This window comes from Aotus nancymaae, unplaced genomic scaffold (genome assembly GCF_030222135.1).
Source record: "Aotus nancymaae isolate 86718 unplaced genomic scaffold, 86718_ANA_hifiasm-v0.15.2.pri h1tg000083l, whole genome shotgun sequence".
NCBI classification, from domain to species: domain Eukaryota; kingdom Metazoa; phylum Chordata; class Mammalia; order Primates; family Aotidae; genus Aotus; species Aotus nancymaae.
Window position 1 is genome coordinate 8,649,495 of NW_026988498.1, and position 21,887 is coordinate 8,671,381.

General features: G+C 48.4%; 1 protein-coding gene across 1 annotated transcript in view; it reads left to right on the forward strand.

Moving 5' to 3' along the window:
- The window catches only part of CAMK1D (calcium/calmodulin dependent protein kinase ID), a 446,292-nt gene that overhangs the window by 412,125 nt on the left and 12,280 nt on the right, over positions 1-21,887 (forward strand). Inside the window, exon 7 of the mRNA XM_012443436.3 lies at positions 20,516-20,628. Coding sequence (XP_012298859.1) covers positions 20,516-20,628 — 113 coding nt within the window. The remainder of the gene's footprint in view (positions 1-20,515; positions 20,629-21,887) is intronic.

The window sequence follows — 21,887 nt, forward strand, 5'->3', positions numbered from 1 at the left end:
ACAAACCTCTATGGAAATGTCGGTACATCTCCCAAAGCAATCAATAATGAGAAAAAGATGCAGTGAAAATCTAAATTTCACCTTTGGAGCGCTCATTTCTCCTCAGCTGCTTTATCTCCATAACCCAGGAAACACAATTCTAGGACCTGGGCTTGTTACAGTTATTTCAGGATCATCAGTTCTGTTTCTTGTTTGTTTTATTTGTTTTGCTTAAGTCTAATGTTATTTTTAAATTACAGTTTCTTTTTGAAGTTATACTTTCAAATGCTTGTTATGGAACATACTTTTAGGGTAGGCTTAGGCCAACTTGTTCCACAGTTGCTAGGCAATGAATTTCCCCGTTTCATCATCCCCAAGGAGGGAACATTTCCTTGCAGAAAGGGCCCCCTGCACACCATGAAAGACTGCAGGGGCTGGTGATTGGAGAACGTTCTGGCAGTGTGAGGCATCCTCCTCTCCTCCAGGAATGCTGGAAGCATCCACCCCCCTCCCCGCATTGGCTTTGCTGCATTCTCTGAGAAGCAAATGGCCTTTCTCCAGCATTCAGCTGGGCTGTATTTGTAGTTCAGTGTGGATTTAGGTGACAGTGCCTGTATGTTCTTGCCATTATCACAGAAGAATTTCATCCATTGCAATATACTTGGCCTAAAGGACTCTTGTTTATGGAAATAGGTAAAGGACAGATCCATCTGAGCTTTAAAACTGACATTGCACTTACAGAATGTTTTCCCTTTCAAAGGACGTTGATCCCCTTTTGCAGTTTTATCCTTTTGAGGTGTGTTTCAAAAGGTGTGTTGAGAATCTAATGAAAGTCATGGACCCTATCCCCTAATCAAATCACTTGTGCGCATGTGCACACACACACACACACACGCAATTTTTGCATACCATTTTTTCTGGGGATGTGCTCGTTGTCCTGGGTAAGCAGACACTGGGCATGAGCCCTGTATTATTCACCCTGGCTCTCTAAGTCCTCAATTAAACATCTTACCAAAGGTCCTGCCTCACCCAGCTTGACTACAGAAGGCTTGAAGAAATAAATGCTAGGGCAGGCCTCTTCCTGCAAAGAACTGAAGCTGGTATCAGTCGTCTAGAGAAACCTTCCCTGGGGCTGGGGGAAAGTAGCGCCTTTTTCTGGTCTTCTGGGTATTTGTTCCTTTATGTCTCTCTGAACCTTGAACCACTACTCTGGTCTGCACTAATGTCTGTGGCCTTCCTTTGGGTTTGTTTGTACAGTTATTTCCCTGAACTCATGGCCTTAAGGTAGGGTATTGGTACTGCTATGAGTAGGGACATATTGACGGATGTTTCTTAGAATGACTGAGAAAAGCAATTTAAAGCTAAGCAATGATGTCTTAGTCAGATCAGACTGCAACAACAAAATGCCGTGTGGTGTAAACAACAGGTATTTATTTCTCGTGGTCTGGAGGCTGGAAGTCCAAGATCAAGGTGTCGGCCAATTCATTTCCTGGCAAGGGCTCTTTTCCTGACTTGGAGACAGCCGCCTTCTTGCTGCGTCCTCACGTGCTGTAGAGAAAGTACAGAAGAGCAAGCTCTCTGGTATCTTACCTGAACCAGTCGTCACTGGCAGAGAAAACAGGATCATCACGGCTGGCCAAGCTGACAGTGGGGAGAAGCCCTGAGTGGAGGCACAGTTCTTCTAGTGAAAGAGGCAGGAAACGGGTTGGTAGTAGGCAGCTAACCACATCTGCCAAAGACCATAGGTAGGGAGACGTTGGAAAGAGGGCCGGCGTGTCTAGAGGTGGTATCAAGGCAGGACATCCGAAGGTAACACAGAAGAAGTTACCTAGTGTGAGAACAAAGAGAGACTGGGTAGAACATTTGGATTTTAACCCAAGGGCAGTGGGAAGGGTTTTGAACAGTGGTGTGATCCGACCTGATTTACATTCGAGTATTACTCCAGCCATGCTGAAAAAAGTATTGGAAGGCACATGTGGAAGGTGGAGACCGAGTGGGAAGCTCTGGCGAGAGGTGCTTCTCCTGTTGAGGCAGTGATTCTGGGGAGAGTGGTGGAGAGACCTCAGATCTGTTTTGGATGTGGAGGATGGAGGGGGAGGCTTCAAGTCTCAATCCAAGGTTTTGACTTTATACTGTGTTGATGGTTAAGAAAAAAGAGGAATGGTAGAGGAGCAGATTTAGGAGGGTGGGTGAGATCAGTAATTTGGTTTTGGACACGTTAAGCTTGAGATCTTTGGGAGATACCCAAAGGTGGTGTATGCATGTGTGGGATTCAGGAAAAGTCCGGGATAAAGATACTGGCACGTGCTTCTGAGTATGATTTGACGGGGGTGCACCGAACCCTTATGATTTCCATATACACTGAAATATTTGCCACGCTTCAAGTGTAGTATTAAGCAAAGACATGCCATATTTCTTTGAGTATAAATTTGGTAAGTTTCCACTTGATGGTTTCCCTGTCACACTAGCTTTGCCCCAGACTAGTCCCAGATCGATTTCATGACTGTATCAGACTTCAAGATGGCAGCCTGGGCTTCTGTGTTCCTTGGTGCCTTCCAGAGCTCTGTGAGTCCCAAGCAGAGAGTGAATGGACTCTTGCATCTCAGTTGTATTCTGTAAGATGTTCAGACTCCTATGGGTGTTAGGTCAAATCCTGGCTATGTTTTAGTACATAACAGGGCTGCACTTGGAGAAGCACCAGCCTCGAGTTTATTATCAGTAGATTAACCTGCTTACCAGTTCATCTCTTCTCACCATAGAGATGGTTGGGATTCCGATGAGAGGCATCGAGTCTTTGTCATCTTTATGTTTCACACCTGGCATGGTGCCTGGAACAGAGAAGGTCATCAGGAAATGCTAGTTGTTGACACTGAGAATGATAAGTTTGAGGCTGGGAGTCTGCTTTACGGGGAGGGCCGTGCACAGCTGCGGGAGGTCACAGAATGCAGTGGTCACTGAGGACAGGGACAAGCACCATCAAGGCGGGTCTAGAAGGCTGGATAAGCAGAGAGATGAGAGCATCCGACAGGAGAGGGGAGGGAGCCAAGGACAGGGGCAGACCTGTGTGAGGGCGAAGCTATCCTGTGACTGCTTTATAGCTGGGGTTGGGGGTGATGGCAGAGGTTGGCACTGGACTGAAACAGCGTTAGACACTAGAACTCCTGTGTCTCGGTCTCAGACTCTTTCTCCTTCCCGTGGGTCCACCGTGCCTGGTCTCCCATTCCTAACTAAAGACTTATTCACAAGGCCACCGAGCAGGCCTTGACCAGCAGGCAGCACGCCAGGGAGGCCGCCTCCCACGGGGAAGGCACGGAGCTCCTCATTCTTCCCATCCACTGTAATGGAAAAAGAGCTCAGCCCCCTGCGGCGTTTTGGAGCGCAGCACTCTAGTTTTTGTTTGATAGACCTGTCACGCTGAGCTGTCAGACTGCAGCCACAGTGGCCGTGACAGGCCATGGCACCAAGTTTTCTCCTCTTGTACGCATGCCATGTAAACATTCCTCCTTTAGCTGGTGCGAGCGCTTGATAAACTGGCCCTCTTTCGGTCTCCACTTAACTACTATCCATCATTTGGAAGGAGAAATATTTTTTCCTACCAAGGACACTCATTTTAAAAAATCATGTGATGGGTTCTTATCCTGCCAGGAATCTTCCCTTGGGGATTCAGACTTGTAGAAAACATCTTTGCCCGAATAGCTTACGCTGCCGGGAAGGGCCAAGGATGGCGTGGGTTGGGCTTTGTGATAAGCGCGTCGGTGTCTGGCGTGACAGACTTAGCTCAGCCAAGACAGCACAAGGTCCAAGGAACAAATTTCCTCAGTCAAGATGAACCTCAGCCTCTCACAGATCGATCTTGATTTTGCGATAACATGTGGCCCGTCTTTCTTCTCATAACTTCAAGGATATTCATTTTTTTAATGATTATGTCATGATCCTTTGCCTAAATTATGTTCAAGGATGCCGCCAGCTGTGAGGAAGCACCCTGAATGTGGGCTAACAGCTGAGAAAGATCCTGAAGAGATTCCCACTCCCAGATCGGAACCGGCATGTCAGAGGCTCGAGGGCAGGCTGGACGGGTGGGCTGAACTTGGCCATGGGTGGGGAGACCTCAGATCACTGCCTAGAAGAAACTCTAGGCAAAACACTGACGGTACCCCGCTGTCTTGAGTGGACCTCTACATTGCCCAGTTTTTGTTGTTGTTGTTTTGAGATGGAGTCTCACTCTTGTTGCCCAGGCTGGAGTGCAATGGCACGATCTCGGCTCACCGCAACCTCTGCTTCCCAGGTTCAAGCGATTCTCCTGCCTCAGCCTCCTGAGTAGCTGGGACTACAGACACGTGCCACCATGCCTGGCTAATTTTGCATTTTTAGTAGAGATGGGGTTTCTCCATGTTAGTCAGGCTGGTCTTGAACTCCCGACCTCAGGTGATCCGCCTGCCTTGGCCTCCCAAAGTGCTGGGATTACAGGCGTAAGCCACTGCACCCAGCCGTTGCTCACTTTTTAAAACTTGCTCACATAAATGTCGATTTGCCCGTGCATACAGCTGAATCAGCTTTGGAAGAATGGAACGGAATGAGGAAGGCCTAATCTACATGCCACATCCATTTTCTGAAACAAAAGATGATCCTCACCAAGACATTTCACATCCCTTTGAGCAATTGACAGCTGGCTCTTCATGGAATACGTATGTTTTAGGGAGAACTCGAGCCCAGGCATCCCTCAAAGAGAATGCAGCATGATCACCAAGCCGTAGGGGGTCGTGATGGCTGTTACTCCTCTGAGTATGAGGAGTGCCGACTTTAATAAGGACCGTTCACTGGCGTGGCCGGCGGGCAACAGTCACCTGGTTGAAGTCGTGAGCTTTGCGAGGTGGGGCACCTTATTCAGGCCACTGTGGGCCCATGGTCTGGATTTCAGCTTTAGAAATTTGGAAACTCCATTCGATCTGTTTATTCATCTTGTTCAGACATCTCTGTGAATTGATTCGCACTAACCAGACTCAGAGACTTAGGGAAAAAAAATCTAATCTCTGAAGTGTCCATTTACTAAATCTTTTTTTTTTTTTTTTTTTTTTTTTTTTTTTTTTTTTGAGACGGAGTTTCGCTCTTGATACCCAGGCTGGAGCGCAATGGCGCGATCTCGGCTCACCGCAATCTCCGCCTCCTGGGTATTTACTAAATCTTAATGCAGTTTGCGCCTCACAAGGTAATTGGATATGCGTGTCCACAAACAATCGTGTTCCCTCCCGTACAGGAAATGCTCCGTGAGAAGCCAAATGGAAACCAGAAGTTTTCTTTCTCCTGGAACAGGGTATCAGAGCAGTGGAGGAGGGTGGCCTTAGATGTGTTCACGAAGGCTGTGCTGGCCTCCAGGACGCCTTCTCCACGGGAGGATGATTCTGCTGAGAAGCTCTTTCTATTGGCTGGTTAGCATAGCGGACCAGTTCTTTTTAAGTTTGTTTGTTTGTTTTTAGAGACAGGGTCTTGTTTTGTCGCCCAAACTAGAGTGCAGTGGTGCAGTCATAGCTCACTGCAGCCTTGACCTCCTGGGCTCAAGTCATCTTCCCACCTCAGCCTCCCAAGTAGCTGGGACCATAGTGTGCCACTATGCCCAGCTAACTAGGTGGGGAGAGATAGCATGGGGAAAAATGCCAGATACAGGTGAAGGGGAGGAAGGCAGCAAATCACACTGCCACATGTGTACCTATGCAACAATTTTGCATGTTTTTCACATGTACCCCAAAACCTAAAATACAATTAAAAAAAAGAACAAAAAACACACGCACACACACACACATACATACACACACTCATTTTTTTTTTTTTTTTGGAGGCAGGGGTCTCACTGTGTTGCCCAGGCTGGTCTTGAACTTCTGGCCTGAAGTGACCCTCCCAAAGTGCTGGTATTACAGGTATGAGGCACCATGCCCAGCCCCTAACTGACAGTTCTTCTGCCCCCTCCTTTCTCCTGCTTCAAAGACCAGCCACCAGCCACCCACCCTTTCCCGTGATCATTCCAGCATCATGGTCTTTATTTCAGCAGGCATTGATTGTTATGATTCCCAGCTGACTAATTGCAGTTCAGGGGTTGCATTTTGGTTTGGCTGCTTTCCAAGGGTTTTCAGAAAGCACCTCGTCTCCCCATTGTGTTCTCTACCCAGTGCATCCTGGGGATAGCTGAATGCCACCTGTGGGTTGTGAGTCCCTGCAGCTTTAGTTGCAGACAGAAGTTGGGCCGTATTTCATCTTTGTTAGTGGGTCGGTGGTCCAGTCTCCACTGCTTCAGGGAAGGGACTTGAGTCGTTGTCTGTGACAATTGGTTTATTACCTCGAACCCCTCAAAATACTCTATTTTCAAAGAACAGGTGCGGGGGTACACAACAGTGACTGGGGAAACTTCACAAGGAGTGCAACTGAGGGAAATTGACCTTTCAAAGGGTGACGGGAGCAGCTCCCTGCCGGTGACCTCAGGCTGTGTGGAATGCACCAACTCCTGTGGCTTTGCCTTCAAAGGCCATGGGGTAGGGACGGCACCACAGAGTAAGAGGTCGGAAGGTAGTGGGCCACGGCAGTCTCGTTTGTGCCCTGAATGGTGTGGCTTCAGGCCAGATAGAGAAACATTTGACTTCCTCTGCTCTCTTATTTTCCTCTTAGCTCCGTCTCCTAGAAGCCATTGTCATCTGTGTAGCAGCTAAATGCTTTACACAGTTGACAAAGGATATTTAGCCTGAAGAATGGAAGGCAGGGGATTGGCAGTCATCCACTTAACTTACATTTCTCCAGCCTAACATGTGTCAGGCAGCGTGACAGGGATGCAGAGATGGATTTATCACCGTCCTGGCCCCGGCCTCAGAGCCGCTTACTGTCTGCTGGAGGTGATAGACAGTAAACAGATAAATTACAATCCAGTCTTACCAGGTGTCGTGAGATGGGAGGGAAGAGGTGGGGCGGCTCCTAGAACAGAGTCTCTGCCCTGGACTGAGGAAGGCTTCCCAGGACGGGAGACAGCCATCTGGGTTTGGAAAGATGGATGAGAATCTGCCGGGAGAGAGCCAGTCCAGGCTGAGGGGGAAGGGCTCTGTCTTCAGCATCTGCCTAGAGAGAGTGATGGTGTCGTCTCAAGACCCAGTTATCTAAAGATAAGATGTGCTGTTTGTGTATGCGAAAAGAGGTGCCATTCAGTTAGAAACACAGTGTTTAAAATAGAGCGTGAAGGAGGTGATCGAGCTTTGAACTTTAGATATCTCAAACTTGGGGATGGGGAAGATCAAATCTCTGAATGATCAGGATTTTTCTTTTTCCTAGCAATACTCTGTGCACACGGAAGAATCGGGAGCTCTTTATTATGGTTTTAAATATGTATTGGAAGAGCACAGCAGCAGCGCTCAGCAGGACGAGGCAGGGCATAGACAGTGAAAAGGACCAAAGAAGGTGCCCAGGAGGAAAATGCCCAGCTCCACGGCAGGGGGCGCGATGGCAAACAGGTGGCTTCAGGCCCCATTTGTGACAAAGAGGGTAGAGATGGAGGCCAGGAGGGGAGGGATTCCACCTCACACTGGCAAGTCAGGGAAACCCTGGAGGACACGGGTAGGAGGACCCTCGGAAGAGCTGATCAGCAGCCCACGACTCAGTGCAACACCAGGTAACATGGTGCACGGTGCCATCTTCCCGCTTCTGATCTTCTTGCCATCCGTGTTCCAGTGACTTGTTCTTTAGTGCATTCAGTGAAGAGGACACGCAGAAAGTGCAGTGAAAGGCCACAGCCAGTGGGATGGAGGGAGCACGCCCTTTCCCAGGCGTCCTTGTCAGCCTGTGCAGATACGTGCTCACCCATCCAAACTGGGAGGCAGGGAGGGAAAGAGGGAGAAAAAGGGAGCGAAGGAAGGAAGCCAGGGAAGGAGGGAGGAAGGAAGAGCCCAACCACCAAGTAAGCAAAGTCTAGCTGCAGAAATCTAATTTGGAAATCCTCCATGGTTCCGCATCATCGGTTAGCGCCTGGTGCTAATCGCCTCCAGATTGGATGTCTACGCCCCTCGTGCTTTGGTGTGAAATCCACCCCTCGTGAGAACTGACCCATCTGCTCTGTCCCCAGTGTGCGCTCAGTTTCACTGTGAGCATGAGCTGCACTTGAAGTGGTTTGGTTCAACTTCCTGCAGATGCATTTCCCCCTTTAGGAGGGGGCTTCATGCCTCTGCACAGAGACACCGGGCTTTCTTGAGGTGGCGTCCGCTTGGCGAATGCAAGAATCCAAACGTGGATTTTGCTGCTCACGAGTCATGCTTGGGGCTGTGTTTCGTTCTCTCTCCCCTCCTCCTCGCCCGTGTTCAATTTCAGTTGTGCGTAAACTTTCTAAGGAATGGGTTTCCTTTTTCCTCTCCAGTATTCCCTTTCCTTTCCTGAATCTTTTCCTAATCTGCTTACTCCTCAGTTTTCAAGGCATTGTCTAAACCTCAGGGGGTGCAGCAGGCATTTACCTCCCTTGCATTTCCATCCCCAGCGCTTTGCTGGAGTCACCCTCTGCCTGGTTTAATATGTGAACCATTCCTAGTTTCCCCGACCTGCTCTCTTGTATGTTTGCAAGGAGAAGCTCTGGACATGCACGTAATCAAACATATGGCTACTGAAATAATTGGATTACATTTTTGTAACGATTCGGGTCTCGTTGGTCACTAAATGCTATAAATCCAAATAGTATCCTGAAACCTGCTTGGATCACTAAGTGCACCTTGCAAATAAGTACAAAAGGTTTTTCAGCTTTTAAAAGCTTTATTTTATTATTTCTTAAAGTCTATCATATTATACAGAGTAAGATTAATATGATTCAGATTTCTTCCTACAGGCTGTAGACATTCATTCAATAAACATTTGTTAAATATTGACTGGGTGCCAGGGCAGAGGACAAACAGCGGCCATCTAGTGGTCACTACACGTGGAAAGGAGCGATGCTCAGGGTTGATTGATTTTGCTCGGATCTTTCAGACCCCCCACTGGGCCTCGATTGGCCTTGAAGCTTGCCTAGTGTGTAACATACATGGAGGTTTGTTGTCTTGGTCATTTTTATGGGACCTTGACCTAACTGCATAAAAAATATTCTTCCTTAACAAATATGCCTTTAAGCAAGCGTTCTCAGGAAGGCTTGAGCTGTTCTTAGAATTGAGGGTTCCTTGGCTAAGTGCTCGGAAATACTGACACACAAAGATCAAACTTCTAAAGCAGGTCGAGGGCATTCTGTTAGCATGTTTGGAACACAGGGCCCAGAGTAATGACCAGAGGCAGCGTCTCCCTCCGTCCCTTCTCTAGCAGCTTAGCGGGTTAGGTCAGGGTGTACAGTTGATAGTGGGTGGTTCTGAGACTTTGCCCAAAAATTTAAAATATGTTGCTTCACTTTCACAGGTAGAGTGTGGGACACTGGGCTGAGTCCTCGGGGCTCAAAACTGCTCTTCTCTGCCCTTCAACATTGCTCCTCCTGTTGCTGGGCAGCTGTGCCCGCACTTCAGCGTCTTTCAGCTGGAGGAACTGAGGAGTAGATGGAGTTGGGATGAAAAGGAGAAGAGGGGGATAAGGGTGGGAACCACCATTTCATGATCACTACGTCACGGGGACTTTCAGATGTTACATCTCTAGTATCCATCCATCCATCTTTCTGTCTATCATCTATCTGTCTATCTACCCATCCATCCATTCAGCTTTGTCATCTATCTGTCCGTCCATCCTTCCATCTATTATCTATTCATCCATCCATCTCATCTTTCTATATCTATCTTCATTATCATTATCATCTATCTCTATCAATCTATCATCTATCCATATGTATCCATCACCTGTCTGTATATCTATGTGTGTTTTATGTGTCATACATATTAGCATATAGAATACTTGTCATATATTCCAATATTTATATAAAATGGGTGTTGTTATCCCCATCCATGGAATAAGCTGGATTCGGAGCGGGTGAGTCACTTCCCCAGTCACTCACAGTTCCTGCTGGAGCCAGGCTCTGCACCTGTGTCTCGTTTCCTCGGCTCCCTGCCTGAGGAAAACCTTCCACACACCCTCTCTTAAAGCAAAGTCAGAGTCACCCTTTTTCCTTGAAGAAATCACTTCTCTTCTCCATGGCCTTTTCTCCCAGTTGGACTGAAACAGAGAGTTCTGGGTTGCCATTAACTGATGATTATTCAGTTATCAGTGTGGACTGTTGTGCTCAAATATTTTTTCATAAAATATTTTTAAATGGGTCTCAGCATTTTCACAGGTGTTTAGAAAATTCACTCCTATCTATTAGCTTTATTTCCCAATTTCCCTGGTCAGCCAGGAACCCCTGTGCTCTGGCCCGCCTGGCAGAGCTCTGCACTGTCTTGCCAGAGGGAACTCTGCCTTTGCATGCTCTTGCAGCTTTGCATGGGAGCGTAGCGCTGGAAAAGGCTTATCTTACACCTTTCTGTGGGATTTGCTCAACATAGACGCAGCCTCATTTTCTCCAGGTCCTCTCTCCGCAGACAGGGCCGTCGTGATGCTGCCATTCTCCTCCCATCTCTCTTCAGGAATGCAGACAGAGTAGCACATTCGGCGTTGATTTTGGAACTGCAAGGCCTCTGGGCTGTTCTTTGTTTCTTTCTTTATCTTTATCTTTTTTTTTTTGAGACAAAGTCTTGCTCTGTCACCCAGGTGTGATCTCGGCTTACTGCAACCTCCACCTCCTGGGTTGAAGCAGTTCTCCTGCCTCAGCCTCCCGAGTAGCTGGGATTGCAGGTGCCCGCCACCACACCTGGCTAATTTTTTGTATTGTTAGGAGAGACGGGTTTCACCATGTTGACCAGGCTGGTCTCGAACTCCTGACCTCATGATCTGCCCACCTCGGCCTCCCAAAGTGCTGGATGACAGGCGTGAGCCACCACGCTTGACTTGTTCATTTCTTTGGCAGGTCACATGGCCTGGTCTCTGGCTCTGTTTCCAAACGTATGGTCTACAAAAATCATGACACTCTGAGTGCAGAGGCAGGTTTAGAAAGAGAACATGCAGGTATGATATTTCCCCATCTTTGCAGTGGCACACGGGGATGGATATCCTAATGGTGAATATGACCTGGCTCTGGAGGTGGACAAATAGAGTCAAATTCTGTGCTGTCCCTTAGATGTGGCCTTGCTGTCCCTTAGATGTAAGCAAGTGGCCTCATCTTTCATGCCTTAACTTCCTCATCTAAATTGAGGAAATTGAAGATTGAAAATGTTACCTCCGAAGTATGCATTAAATGAGGCAATAATATATGTAAATTGCATGACCCGGTGTCTGGCACGGAGACAGCTCAGTATTTGGTAGCTGTGGTTATTCATATTTTCAGGACACATTCACTGTAAATGATTTCTCTACTGTTGAAAAATAAACATTCCACTGTCTCATTTAAATAAGGCTGGACCGTGGAACCCTGATGCGCAAGACCTAGGTCTGTCTTATTCACTGCTTCCTGATCAGCATTTTGCGCAACACCAGCGCCCTGTCAGTATCTGTAGAATTAGCCAGATGTGGTGGCTCACACCTGTAATCCCAACACTTTGAGAGGCTGAGGTGGGTGGATCCCTGGAGGTCAGGAGTTCGAGACCAGCCTGGCCAACACGATGAAACCCCGTCTCTACTAAAAATATAAAAATTAGCCCAGCTACTCCGGAGGCTGAGGCAAGGGAATCACTTGAACCTGAGAAACAGAGGTTGCAGTGAGCCGAGATCACGCCACTGCATTCCACCCGGGGCAACAGGGTGAGACTCCGTCAAAAAAAAAAAAAAAAAAATCTGTAGAATTGGCTTGAAGTAGCCTTTGTTTTTCTAGACCAGAGCTCTGGACAGATGCCCAGGTCTGCCACTGACTGTGGCCTTGAGACCATCTCTTCAGCTCCCTGGGACTCACTTTCCCCGTCTCCTCAATGAGGGATCGGACCAGGTGATAGCTTCTGGACCCCAGAATAAAATCTCTGACTGTGCGAATCCCCCTACTGTGAAAAGTGCTTCTTCAAACACTTTTCGGCTTCTGGTTTGAGGACTCAGGCTGGGAGCGGGAGGCGCGGGCTATGAGTCGTGTCCTGGGATGGGCAGTTGCTGGTGGGAGGGGCTCCGTAGCAAGAAGTTCCTGCAGGCAGCTGTGGGGGCGCTGGACCAGGGCGGGCCCAGGGCATGTTTGGTTGGATTTTTTTTGGGGGGTAAACACCTATTTTGGGATGTTCATTACTACTTCTTCAGTACACCCACAGAAGTATAAATATTTCACACAAAGCATTTCTTGGTCCTCAAAGAATAATTCATCAACAAATATTCATTAAATAGTATTGAGGCCAGGCACGGTGGCTCACACCTGTAATCCCAGCACTTTGGGAGGCAGAGTTGGGCAGATCACCTGAGGTCAGCAGTTCGAGACTAGCCTGGTCAACATGGAAACCCTGTGTCTATTGAAAATACAAAAATTAACCGGGTGTGGTGGTGGGTGCCTGTAATCCAGCTACTTGGAAGGCTGAGGCGGGAGAATCATTTGAACCTGGGAGGCTGAAGTGAGAAAATTGCTTGAACCAAAGAGGCAGAGGTTGCAGTGAGCTGAGATCACGCCACTGCACTCCAGCCTGGGCAACAGAGCAAGACTCCATAGGTAGGTAGGTAGGTAGGTAGGTAGGTAGATAGAGAAAGAGAGAGAGAGAGAATTGAGTGCTAATGAAAGATACAGGCTAGGTGTGATGGCTCGTGCCTGCAATCCCAGGACCAGCCTGGGCAACACACCAAGACCCTGTGTGTACCAAAAACTTAGCCAGGTATGGTGGTACATGCCTGTGGTTCCCAGTACTCAGGAAGTCGAGGCAGGAGGACTGCATGAGCCTGGGGAGTTCGAGGCTGCAGTGAGCTATGATCATGGCGCTGCATTCCCAGCCTGGACAACAAAGTTAAACCATCTCAAAAAAAAAAAAAAAAAGACAGATACAAAATGCTAGACATGGCACAATCTGTGTCCTTCAGGGACTCATAATCAAGGTGGGACAGTAGACGTTATAATCATGATAATAAACCATAATATCTTTACATTTCTTTCTCTTTTTTTTCTTTTTTTTTTTGAGATGAGGTTTTACTCTTGTCGCCCAGGCTGGAATACAATGGCGCGATCTCGGCTCACTGCAACCTCCGCCTCCTGGGTTCAAGTGATTCTCCTGCCTCAGCCTCCCAAGTAGCTGGGATTACAGGCGCCCGCTACCATGCTCAGCTAATTTTGTATTTTTAGTAAAGACAGGGTTTGACCATGTTGGTCAGGCCTGTCTCAAACTCCCGACCTCAAGTGATCCATTCACCTCAGCCTCCCAAAGTGCTGGGATTACAGGCGTGAGACACTGCACCTGGCTGATATCTCTACATTTCTTGAGAGGACCCAAGAGGGAGGTGGGCTGGAGTGTGAATAATGAGACCTATTTGAAGAGGGACCAAGTAGGGTGGGAGATGGCTGTCTTTGAAACGCAGGCATTTAACGACTCGTGCATCCAGCCACCTTTTCCTGAGCACGTGATGTATACGGGTCTGGGACCTGGGTTGCAAAAAGGAATGAGACATCACCACCCTTGGGGGGCTCAGACTTTATAAGAGAAGACAATGGGACATAGACAGATAGAAGCCAACACGCGTGGCTGACGATGGCGTCTAGGAAACTTGGAGAATACCCAGCTGGGGCCTGCCCTGGCCAGAGGGGATCAAGAACGACATCACTGAGCATGGGCCGCATGCACGGGGCTCTGCACATGAGCAGGTTACATCTGTGCACAGTGGGCGAGGAGCAACCCTGGGCACAGAGAGCCGTGTGTAGAAAGGAGTTTTCTCGGTGAGGATGCAAGGCTTCCCCTGACCAGCTTTAAACTACCTTTCCTGGTGGTTTTTATACTTCCTGTTTATTATGAAGATTAGTGTTGGGTGTCTGCCCTCTGACCCCCAACTAGAATGTAAATGGCATGAGAATAGGGACTCTGACCACTTGCTCCATGCCTGGGACCTAGTCAGCGCTCAGTCAGTCTTTGGTGACAGCCAGAGGACAGAGAACTCCCTGACGGGTGGATTCATTCATTCTTTCTTTCTTTCATTTATTCATTCATTTTTTGAGACAGAGTCTCACTTTGTCACCAGGCTGGAGTACAGTGGTACAATCTTGGCTCACTGCAACCTCTGCCTCCCGGGTTCAAGCAATTCTCCTGCCTCAGCCTCCCAAATAGCTAGGATTACAGGCACTCGCCACAACACCCAGCTAATTTTTTTTGTATTTTTAGTAGAGATGGAGTTTCACCATGTTGCTCAGGATGGTCTTGATCTCCTGACCTCATGATCCGCCCACCTTGGCCTCCCAGAGTGCTGGGATTATAGGCCTGAGCCACTGTGCCCAGCCCTCGGTTTTATTAATATAAGCTTCCTAGCCTGAATCACTGCAGTGGATGCAGGTCACACCTCCTCCTGGAAGCCTTCCATGATTACCTGTGAAGCTGCTCACTCTCTCCTGCCTTCCTGCTGTAGCTGTGGAGGAGGAATCCACTCGCCCTGGAGCGTCCACTTCTGGGCCCTGGCTGGCAGGGCTCACCCCTTTTGCATCTCTGCAGTGTAGCAGAGCCTAACAGAGTTGAGGCTCCTCCCACCTGTCAAAGTGGCCTTCTCCTGAGCTCCATCCTTGACCCTTGACTCAAAGTTACCAACTGAGCAGGCGGAGGGCCAGGGAGATAACGTAATACGTGATCAGCTACGTGATTTTTTTCCATGCTGGGGGCTTGCTGGCACACACAAAGAAGTGGATAAACTAGCTGTTCTCACCCAGCCAGCCATGCTAGGCTTCCGGGGAATCTGAGTCTGTTCTCATCCATATACGAACATGCTTGAATATGCCAAGACACAGGGACTTTGGGAGCTGTGGTGTTCTGGCGAAACCAGCACCTGTCTCTGGCCACTCGAAGTGACATCTGTTTGAAATCGCTGCTGGCCAAACACATCATGGGCCAGATCAGGTCTGTGGAGGGCCTGTGTGTGCCCCCTGAGCTGTGTCTACAGAACCCCACTGAGTGGTCTGATCTGCTCTCCTGGCTTTCATGCACGTGCTGATAGCTGGGTCCCAGTACCTCAGGACACACCTGTCCCTGGCACCAGGCCTCCAACTCCAGCTGCCTGCTGGCTGCCTTCACCTGAATCCCTCACAAGTACCTGGTCCAGCTCACCCCGGCCTGAAGGGATCACTCGTCTCTATCCTTTGTGGGATGTTGGCAGTTCTGACTGCACAGAACAGATTCTCTTCAGCTGCCTTAAGGAAAAGGGATTTGTTGCACAGCTTCATGTGGAATGAACTGGAAGGCCCAGCACGGTTGCAGCCGCGAGCGTGAGTTCTCTCACAGCCTCGCCACTGAGTGGGGGTCTCTCCTCCTGGCCTGTGCTCTGCCCTCTTCCCTGCTTTCTTTCAGTCTTCAGTCCACACCTAGACAAGATCCAGTGTAATGATCAGAGCTAATTACCAGGGATGGGGCTGCCCTGGGGAGTTGGCTTAGCTGCCCTCTCTCCTACTCACCCCACCTACAAGGAACTGCCCAGAGCGGCCTCGCTGAGCAGGCAGTGCCCACTGAAGAGGGAGCTGGAATCACCAGGTGCTGTGGTTGGCACAGCCAGGCCCCCCGGCCACCTGCTCCTTGTCCTGCATTCTTCACGCGGTGGGCGCCATCTCTAGTCCATGCTGGGGAACTTTGAGTCCTCCTGGCCTTCGCTGTTGACACCGTCATACACCAGATCTGTGCAGTTCGGTCTGAACCGTCTGTCCCTCCTGTCTCTTCTGGCTGCGGCAGGCTGCTGACTTGTCTTCCTGCTTCAAACCCGCCACCTCTCAGCTGCAAAGCCGGTTGTCCCTGTGGCCCCTCTGTCTACACCTCTCAGGGGCTTCCTTCCAGCTGCAGGATAGACCACCCACCTGAGGGTGGGGCAGGCAGCCTCCCAGGCCTCGCCTCTGTCCGTCACATCAGCCTCAGCTCTTGCTGCGCACCGACTCACATGCTGCACCGCACAGAGAGCTGCTCTAACATGCTCCGATCAACTGCTCTTTTAAGTCCTGTGCCCTATTCCTGGGCAGCCACTCCTGCTGGCAGTCTCCGTTTCTCCCGTAAAACTCCTGCTCATCCCCTGAGACAGAGCATAGGCATCTACCTCCCTCACTGCCTCAAAGCTGCCTGGCTTGCATGCCCTCGTACACCCAGAATGGCCTCTTCAGATGTCTGTTATTACTGTCGCCTGTGTCGTTATCTCTGTATATGCCTCTCTCAACCACTCTGAGCTCTCGAAGGCGGAAAGTGGTTCTTAACTTAGCATTGCATTTCCAGTGTCAAACCCAGTATCTGGTACATAGTAGCTGCAAAGCAAACACTTGACAAATGAATGAGTGCTCAGTATGCCTGAGGCACCAAGTAAGTATGTGTATGTTGGCCAATTAATAAGAGAGACCGTGGCTGGGTGTGGTGGCTCACACCAGCACTTTGGGAGGCCAAGGCAGGTGGATCACCTGAGGTCAAGAGTTTGAGACCAGCCTGGCCAACATGGTGAAACCTCGTCTCTACTAAAAATACAAAAAATGCCAGGTATAGTGGCAGGTGTCTGTAATCCCAGCTACTCTGGAACCTGGGAGGGGAGAATCGCTTGAAGCCAGGAGACAGAGGTTGCAGTGAGCCGAGATGGGGCTAGAGAGGCAGAGTCCCATCAGAGGGTTCCACTTGCAGATGCAGAAGCAGATAGGGCAAACCAAACGCCCCACAGAAAGAATGCAAAGTCTGATTGAAGCACAAAGTTCAATTCTTGAGTCTCTTTCCCTTTAGTGCATAAGCAAAATAGTTAAGAACCCAGGCCTAAAATCAGACAGAATCGGCTCAAGTCCTGATTTTGCTGCATGTTAGTTTCTTTGCCTTTAAAATGGGGGTTGTGCGAGGACTGTATACGAAAAGGGAGGTGTGAGAAGCAGAAGGAAGAGCACCCGTGACCCTGGGCTTCATTGCAGCTGAGCTTTGAGCACCTGTAGACCCAAGGGGCTGAGGGTAGCAGGGAGAAGGGCAGCAGGAAAGACTGTAAGGTCTAAGAGTTCTTTCTAGAAGATAGACCTGAGGCTGGGATGGAGGCAATGAAGAATGCTTTGAAGGTGAATTGCCTTGACTGGGTGTGACAGTTGCAGATGCAAGTGTTACTCTGAATCAGGAACTTTGTCATTGCCTTTGAGGACCCTTGGTGATATAATCTGTAGATTATTTAAAGGATTTGAAATGTAAAAGAAGCCGCACTTCTGGAACGTTAGTAAATAACTGAGGGATTACCAGTGTGAATGGACAGCCCCATGGGCACTGAAGTTAAACGGCCCAAGGTTGTCACTTAGCTTGGCCAGGGAGCTCTCTGAAATTTCTGTATCTTTTTTTTGAGATGGAGTTTCACTCTTGTTGCCCAAGCTGGAGTGCAGTGGTGCGATCTCAGCTCACTGCAACCTCTACCTCCCGGGTTCAAGCAATTCTCCTGCCTCAGCCTCCTGAGTAGCTGGGACTACAGGCACGTGCCACCATGCCCAGCTAATGTTTTGTATTTTTAGAAGGGATGGGATTTCATCATGTTGGCCAGGCTGGTCTAGAACTCCTAACCTCATGATCTGCCTGCCTCAGCCTCCCAAAGTGCTGGGATAGCAGACATGAGCCACTGCACCCAGCCTGAAATTTCTAGATCCTTAAGGAAGAATTTGTAACTTCTATTTACCCTTCTGTTATTTTACAATCCTTATGTTTCAGTCTTTTTTCCTAATTTTAACTTACTTAGGCTCCAAGCTCAAGCCACGATCCATTTCCTTTCCCCTGTCCTCAGTACAACCGCATGAACACAATATTCTGTAAAAAAAAAAAAAAAAAAAAAAAAAACAGAAACAAAAAAGAGCTAAGACCAGAAAAAACTGGAATATACATTTTAAAAATTGGCACCGGAGAATAAATCTTTCTTGGAATTTTCTTAAAGCATTTTTTCCTTGAAAAGAAAGCCAACCCCTAAAGTAGAACACACGCGGTTGTAAATAAAAACCTCACATAGCTAGAATTTCGTTTTTTTCCAAGACGAGCTAACATTTTGCTCTTTCTGGGTTTCCTAATTGCACATTTCATTTTGCCCGAATCCTCATTATGGGAGGAATGGGCAGACCCGTCTCACGGCTCCAGGGTTTCCGTGGGCAGTGAAGTATGTGCCTGGTGGTTTCGGAAGCCCTGGCTCTTGTTCATTTCACCAAAAGCAGCACATCTTTAAAAATGAAATTTTCCAGGCTCTTAGCCCCTAAAGCAACCTTGTAGGGATAGATGATTTTGATTCTTATGGGCCCACAGAATGTCTCACAGCCTTAAAAATGTCATCAGGCACTCCCCTGCGCAGCAGTGGCTGGTGATATGCGTCCCATGGGTGGAACAGCTGAGGAACGGTGGTACCAAGATGGTGTTTCTAATCTCTATTGCATTTCTTATTGGCTGACAGCCTAATCCCTCACAGTCCTGCAGTCTGTTGATTCTCGTTAATTTCTTCTCATTAGACTGGACTCTAGGCTATGGCTGTGTATTGAACAGTGTTGGTCTATGTGATACAATTCAGGGCTTGTTTCAGTCAAAACTCCCACCATGGGCTGGGTGCAGTGGCTCACATCTGTAATCCCAGCACTTGGGGAGGCCAAGGCAGGTGGATCACCTGAGGTCAGGAGTTCAAGACCAGCCTGGCCAACATGGTGAAACTCCATCTCTACTAAAAATACAAAAATTAGCCCAGCTTGCTGGCAGGCACCTGTAATCCCAGCTACTCAGGAGGCTGAGGCAGGAGACTCACTTGAACCCGAGAGGTGGAAGTAGCAGTGAGCTGAGATCACGCCATTGCACTCCAGCCTGGGCGACAGAGGGAGATTCTGTCTCAAGAAAGAAAAAAAAAAAAAAGCTCCCACGTGGCTGCCACCCTCTGGGTTGTCGCAGCCAGAGAAGCCAGTTCTCCACCATGCGGCATTTCCCCTGGCCTTCTGGAATCAAGCATCGCCTTCCTTCCCCTGCCTTACAGCTGCATGTGGTCACTTACAGCTGCAGCCTTAGGCCCACCTCTTACTGGCCATCCATTCTCCACCAAGGCCTGCCCCTGCCTCCACATGGGCCCCACGCATGTTCTAGGTCCTTTCCTGAGTGTTTAAGCCAGCCAACCGAATCATAGAGCCACAGCATCTTAAAGCTGGAAAAAATATTAGGAATTTTCTAGGCCAGCCCTGTGTGTTTTCAGGGAAGGAAATTTTGGTCCATAAAAAGCATCACTGGTAAAGGTGGCATTGAAACTGATTGCAGAACTGGAATGAGAATCCATGATTTGATGGGATGGATTGTAGTGGGTCTAGTTAATCAGAATTGCCACTCCCATTATGTGTGTCAGATGACTCTTGTTCCGCCTGAACTCTCAATTATAAGTCACTTGAACCAGGATCAATATGATCTGTTAAAAATCAACCTTGAAATGGTTCTGTGGAAAAATGGATGGTATTATGATATTGCAGTTGTACGACCTGTGTTAGCCCTGCTGATACTTACTACATGTCAATGGCCAAAACCGCAAACCTCCGTGTCCCCAGTTTGGGCTTGGTAGCCTGAGGAGGTGCAGGTTATGAGGGTGATAATGTGCAGGTCTTGTGGCAACTTGATACTCAAGGTCATAGAATGTCATTTTCTTCCTCTGATGATTTCTGAAATAAAATGAACTTGGAAGGGCCCTGAAATGGATATGAAGCATATATTGTGTTTGTTTTTGCCATCAGCTCATCCTCTGTTAGGGACAATATTACATACAGTAGATCAGTAATGTTTCTGCGCAGAAGGCTATCTGTAGGTTTGTAGAATGTGTGGGATTCTGTGGTTAATGCTGTGCAGAGTAAGGGGGACTTCAGTAGTTGTATTTACCTTTGATCATGACGTGAGTTGACCCTTTTGGCTATTTATTAAATCTCAGTTTTACTTCTGTGCCACCTATGCCTGTGGAATGTGTGGTTTCTTGGCTGAGATTGTATTTGCAACATACACAGTACAGATTTTCTTTTTCCTTCTTTCTTTTTCTTTCTTTCTCTTTTTTTTTTTTTTTTTTTTTTTAAGACAAGAGTCTCACTCTGTCACCCAGGCTGGAGCGCAGCAGTACAATCTTGGCTCTCTGCAACCTCCACCTCCCAGGCTCAAGAATTCTCCCACCTCAGTCTCCCAAGTAGCTGGGCTTACAGGCGTCCACTAACAAGCCAAGCTAATTTTTATTTTTTTATTTTTTAGTAGAGACAAGGTTTCACCATGTTAGCCAGGCTGATCTCAAACTCCTGACTTCAAGTGATCTGCCTGCCTTGGCCTCCCAAAGTGCTGGGATTACTGGCGTGAGCCACCGTGCCTTGCCAGAGTTTCTTAACTCAGTTGATAATGTCTCTTCCTTCTGGGCCAAGTGTAAAATCACCACAGTGGATACGCAGATGTTCCAGCGTTTACTCCGTTTTATCTTCCAGGCTGTGTGGCTACCCTCCTTTTTATGATGAAAATGACTCCAAACTCTTTGAGCAGATCCTCAAGGCGGAATATGAGTTTGACTCTCCCTACTGGGATGACATCTCCGACTCTGGTAGGTCTCCCACGGGCAGCTCCCAGTGGGCCACCCCTGCGACACTTACACCCAGACCACGTGACCCTGGGAGACCCAGGGGACCCTGCGGGGCTCAGAACTGTCCTGAGGGTCCTGTCTTGGTTGGCTGCTGTAACAAGATACCATAGACTGGGTGGGTTAAACAGCAGACATTTATTTCTCGCAGCTCTGGAGGCTGGGAAGTCCAAGACCAAGTCACCAGCACATTGAGTATCTGGTGAGGGCCCACTTTCTGGTTCATAGACTGCTGTCTTCTCACTGTGTCCTTCTTACCATGTCCTCACATGGCAAAAGGGACAAGAGGCTCACTCAGGTCTCTTTGATAAGGGCACTAATCTCATTCATGAGGGCTGCACCCTCATAAGCTAATTACCCCCGAAAGGTCCAGTCTCCAAATCCCATCACACAGTTTGGGATTTCAGCATATGAACTGTGGGGGATTAACACACTCACGGCGCACAGTTCATAGCAGCTCTCAGGAAGCTTCATGAGCTATATATTTGGGTTTGACTTGCAAAGAAAGAGGACAAGATTGGGGCATCTGGCTCGAGCAATGCTGAGAGATGGGGACCCCCTCATCCACCTCTCCTAGCTGTGGAGTTCTGGGTGCTCCAGGAGTAAACCAATAGTAGCTAGCATTTATTGAGCTCTGACTGTGTGCTCCACATAAGTTAGCACTATTTGTGTGCTGACTCACTCAGTCCTCAGGACAGCCTGTCAGGCGGGTATTACTCTTACCCCCTTTTGACAGATGAGGAAACCGAGGCCCCAGAAGGTGAAATAACTTGACCAAAATCATACAGCTAGTAAGTGGCAGAGCCGGGATTTGAAATGCCACACTGAAACATTCTAGGGAAATTCGCTGTTCCTTCCTCGGGGATAAAGATCAAAATCAAGGCCTGTAGAAATTAATGAAACCTCTCTGAGCCTCAGTTTCCTCACTGGTAAGATGAGGCTGGTAATAATATTCCATCTGCCATAGAGTATAGCAGAAGGATGAATTGAAATCATGAATGGGACAATGTGTTATAGTCTCCATGAGCTATTCAAAGAGAGCATTTTATTATTTATGTTATTTCCTCCTACGTGGAAATGCCTTGGTTTCATCTTCAGTCTCCGAAAACGTGGGCCCAGAGTATAGTTCTACAAGGCTTGCAGGAAAAAGCCTCATGGGAAATATGTTCCTTCTGAGCTCAGAAGAGCACGGCCTTCCTCCAGAAGCCCAGTCCTGTGGACGA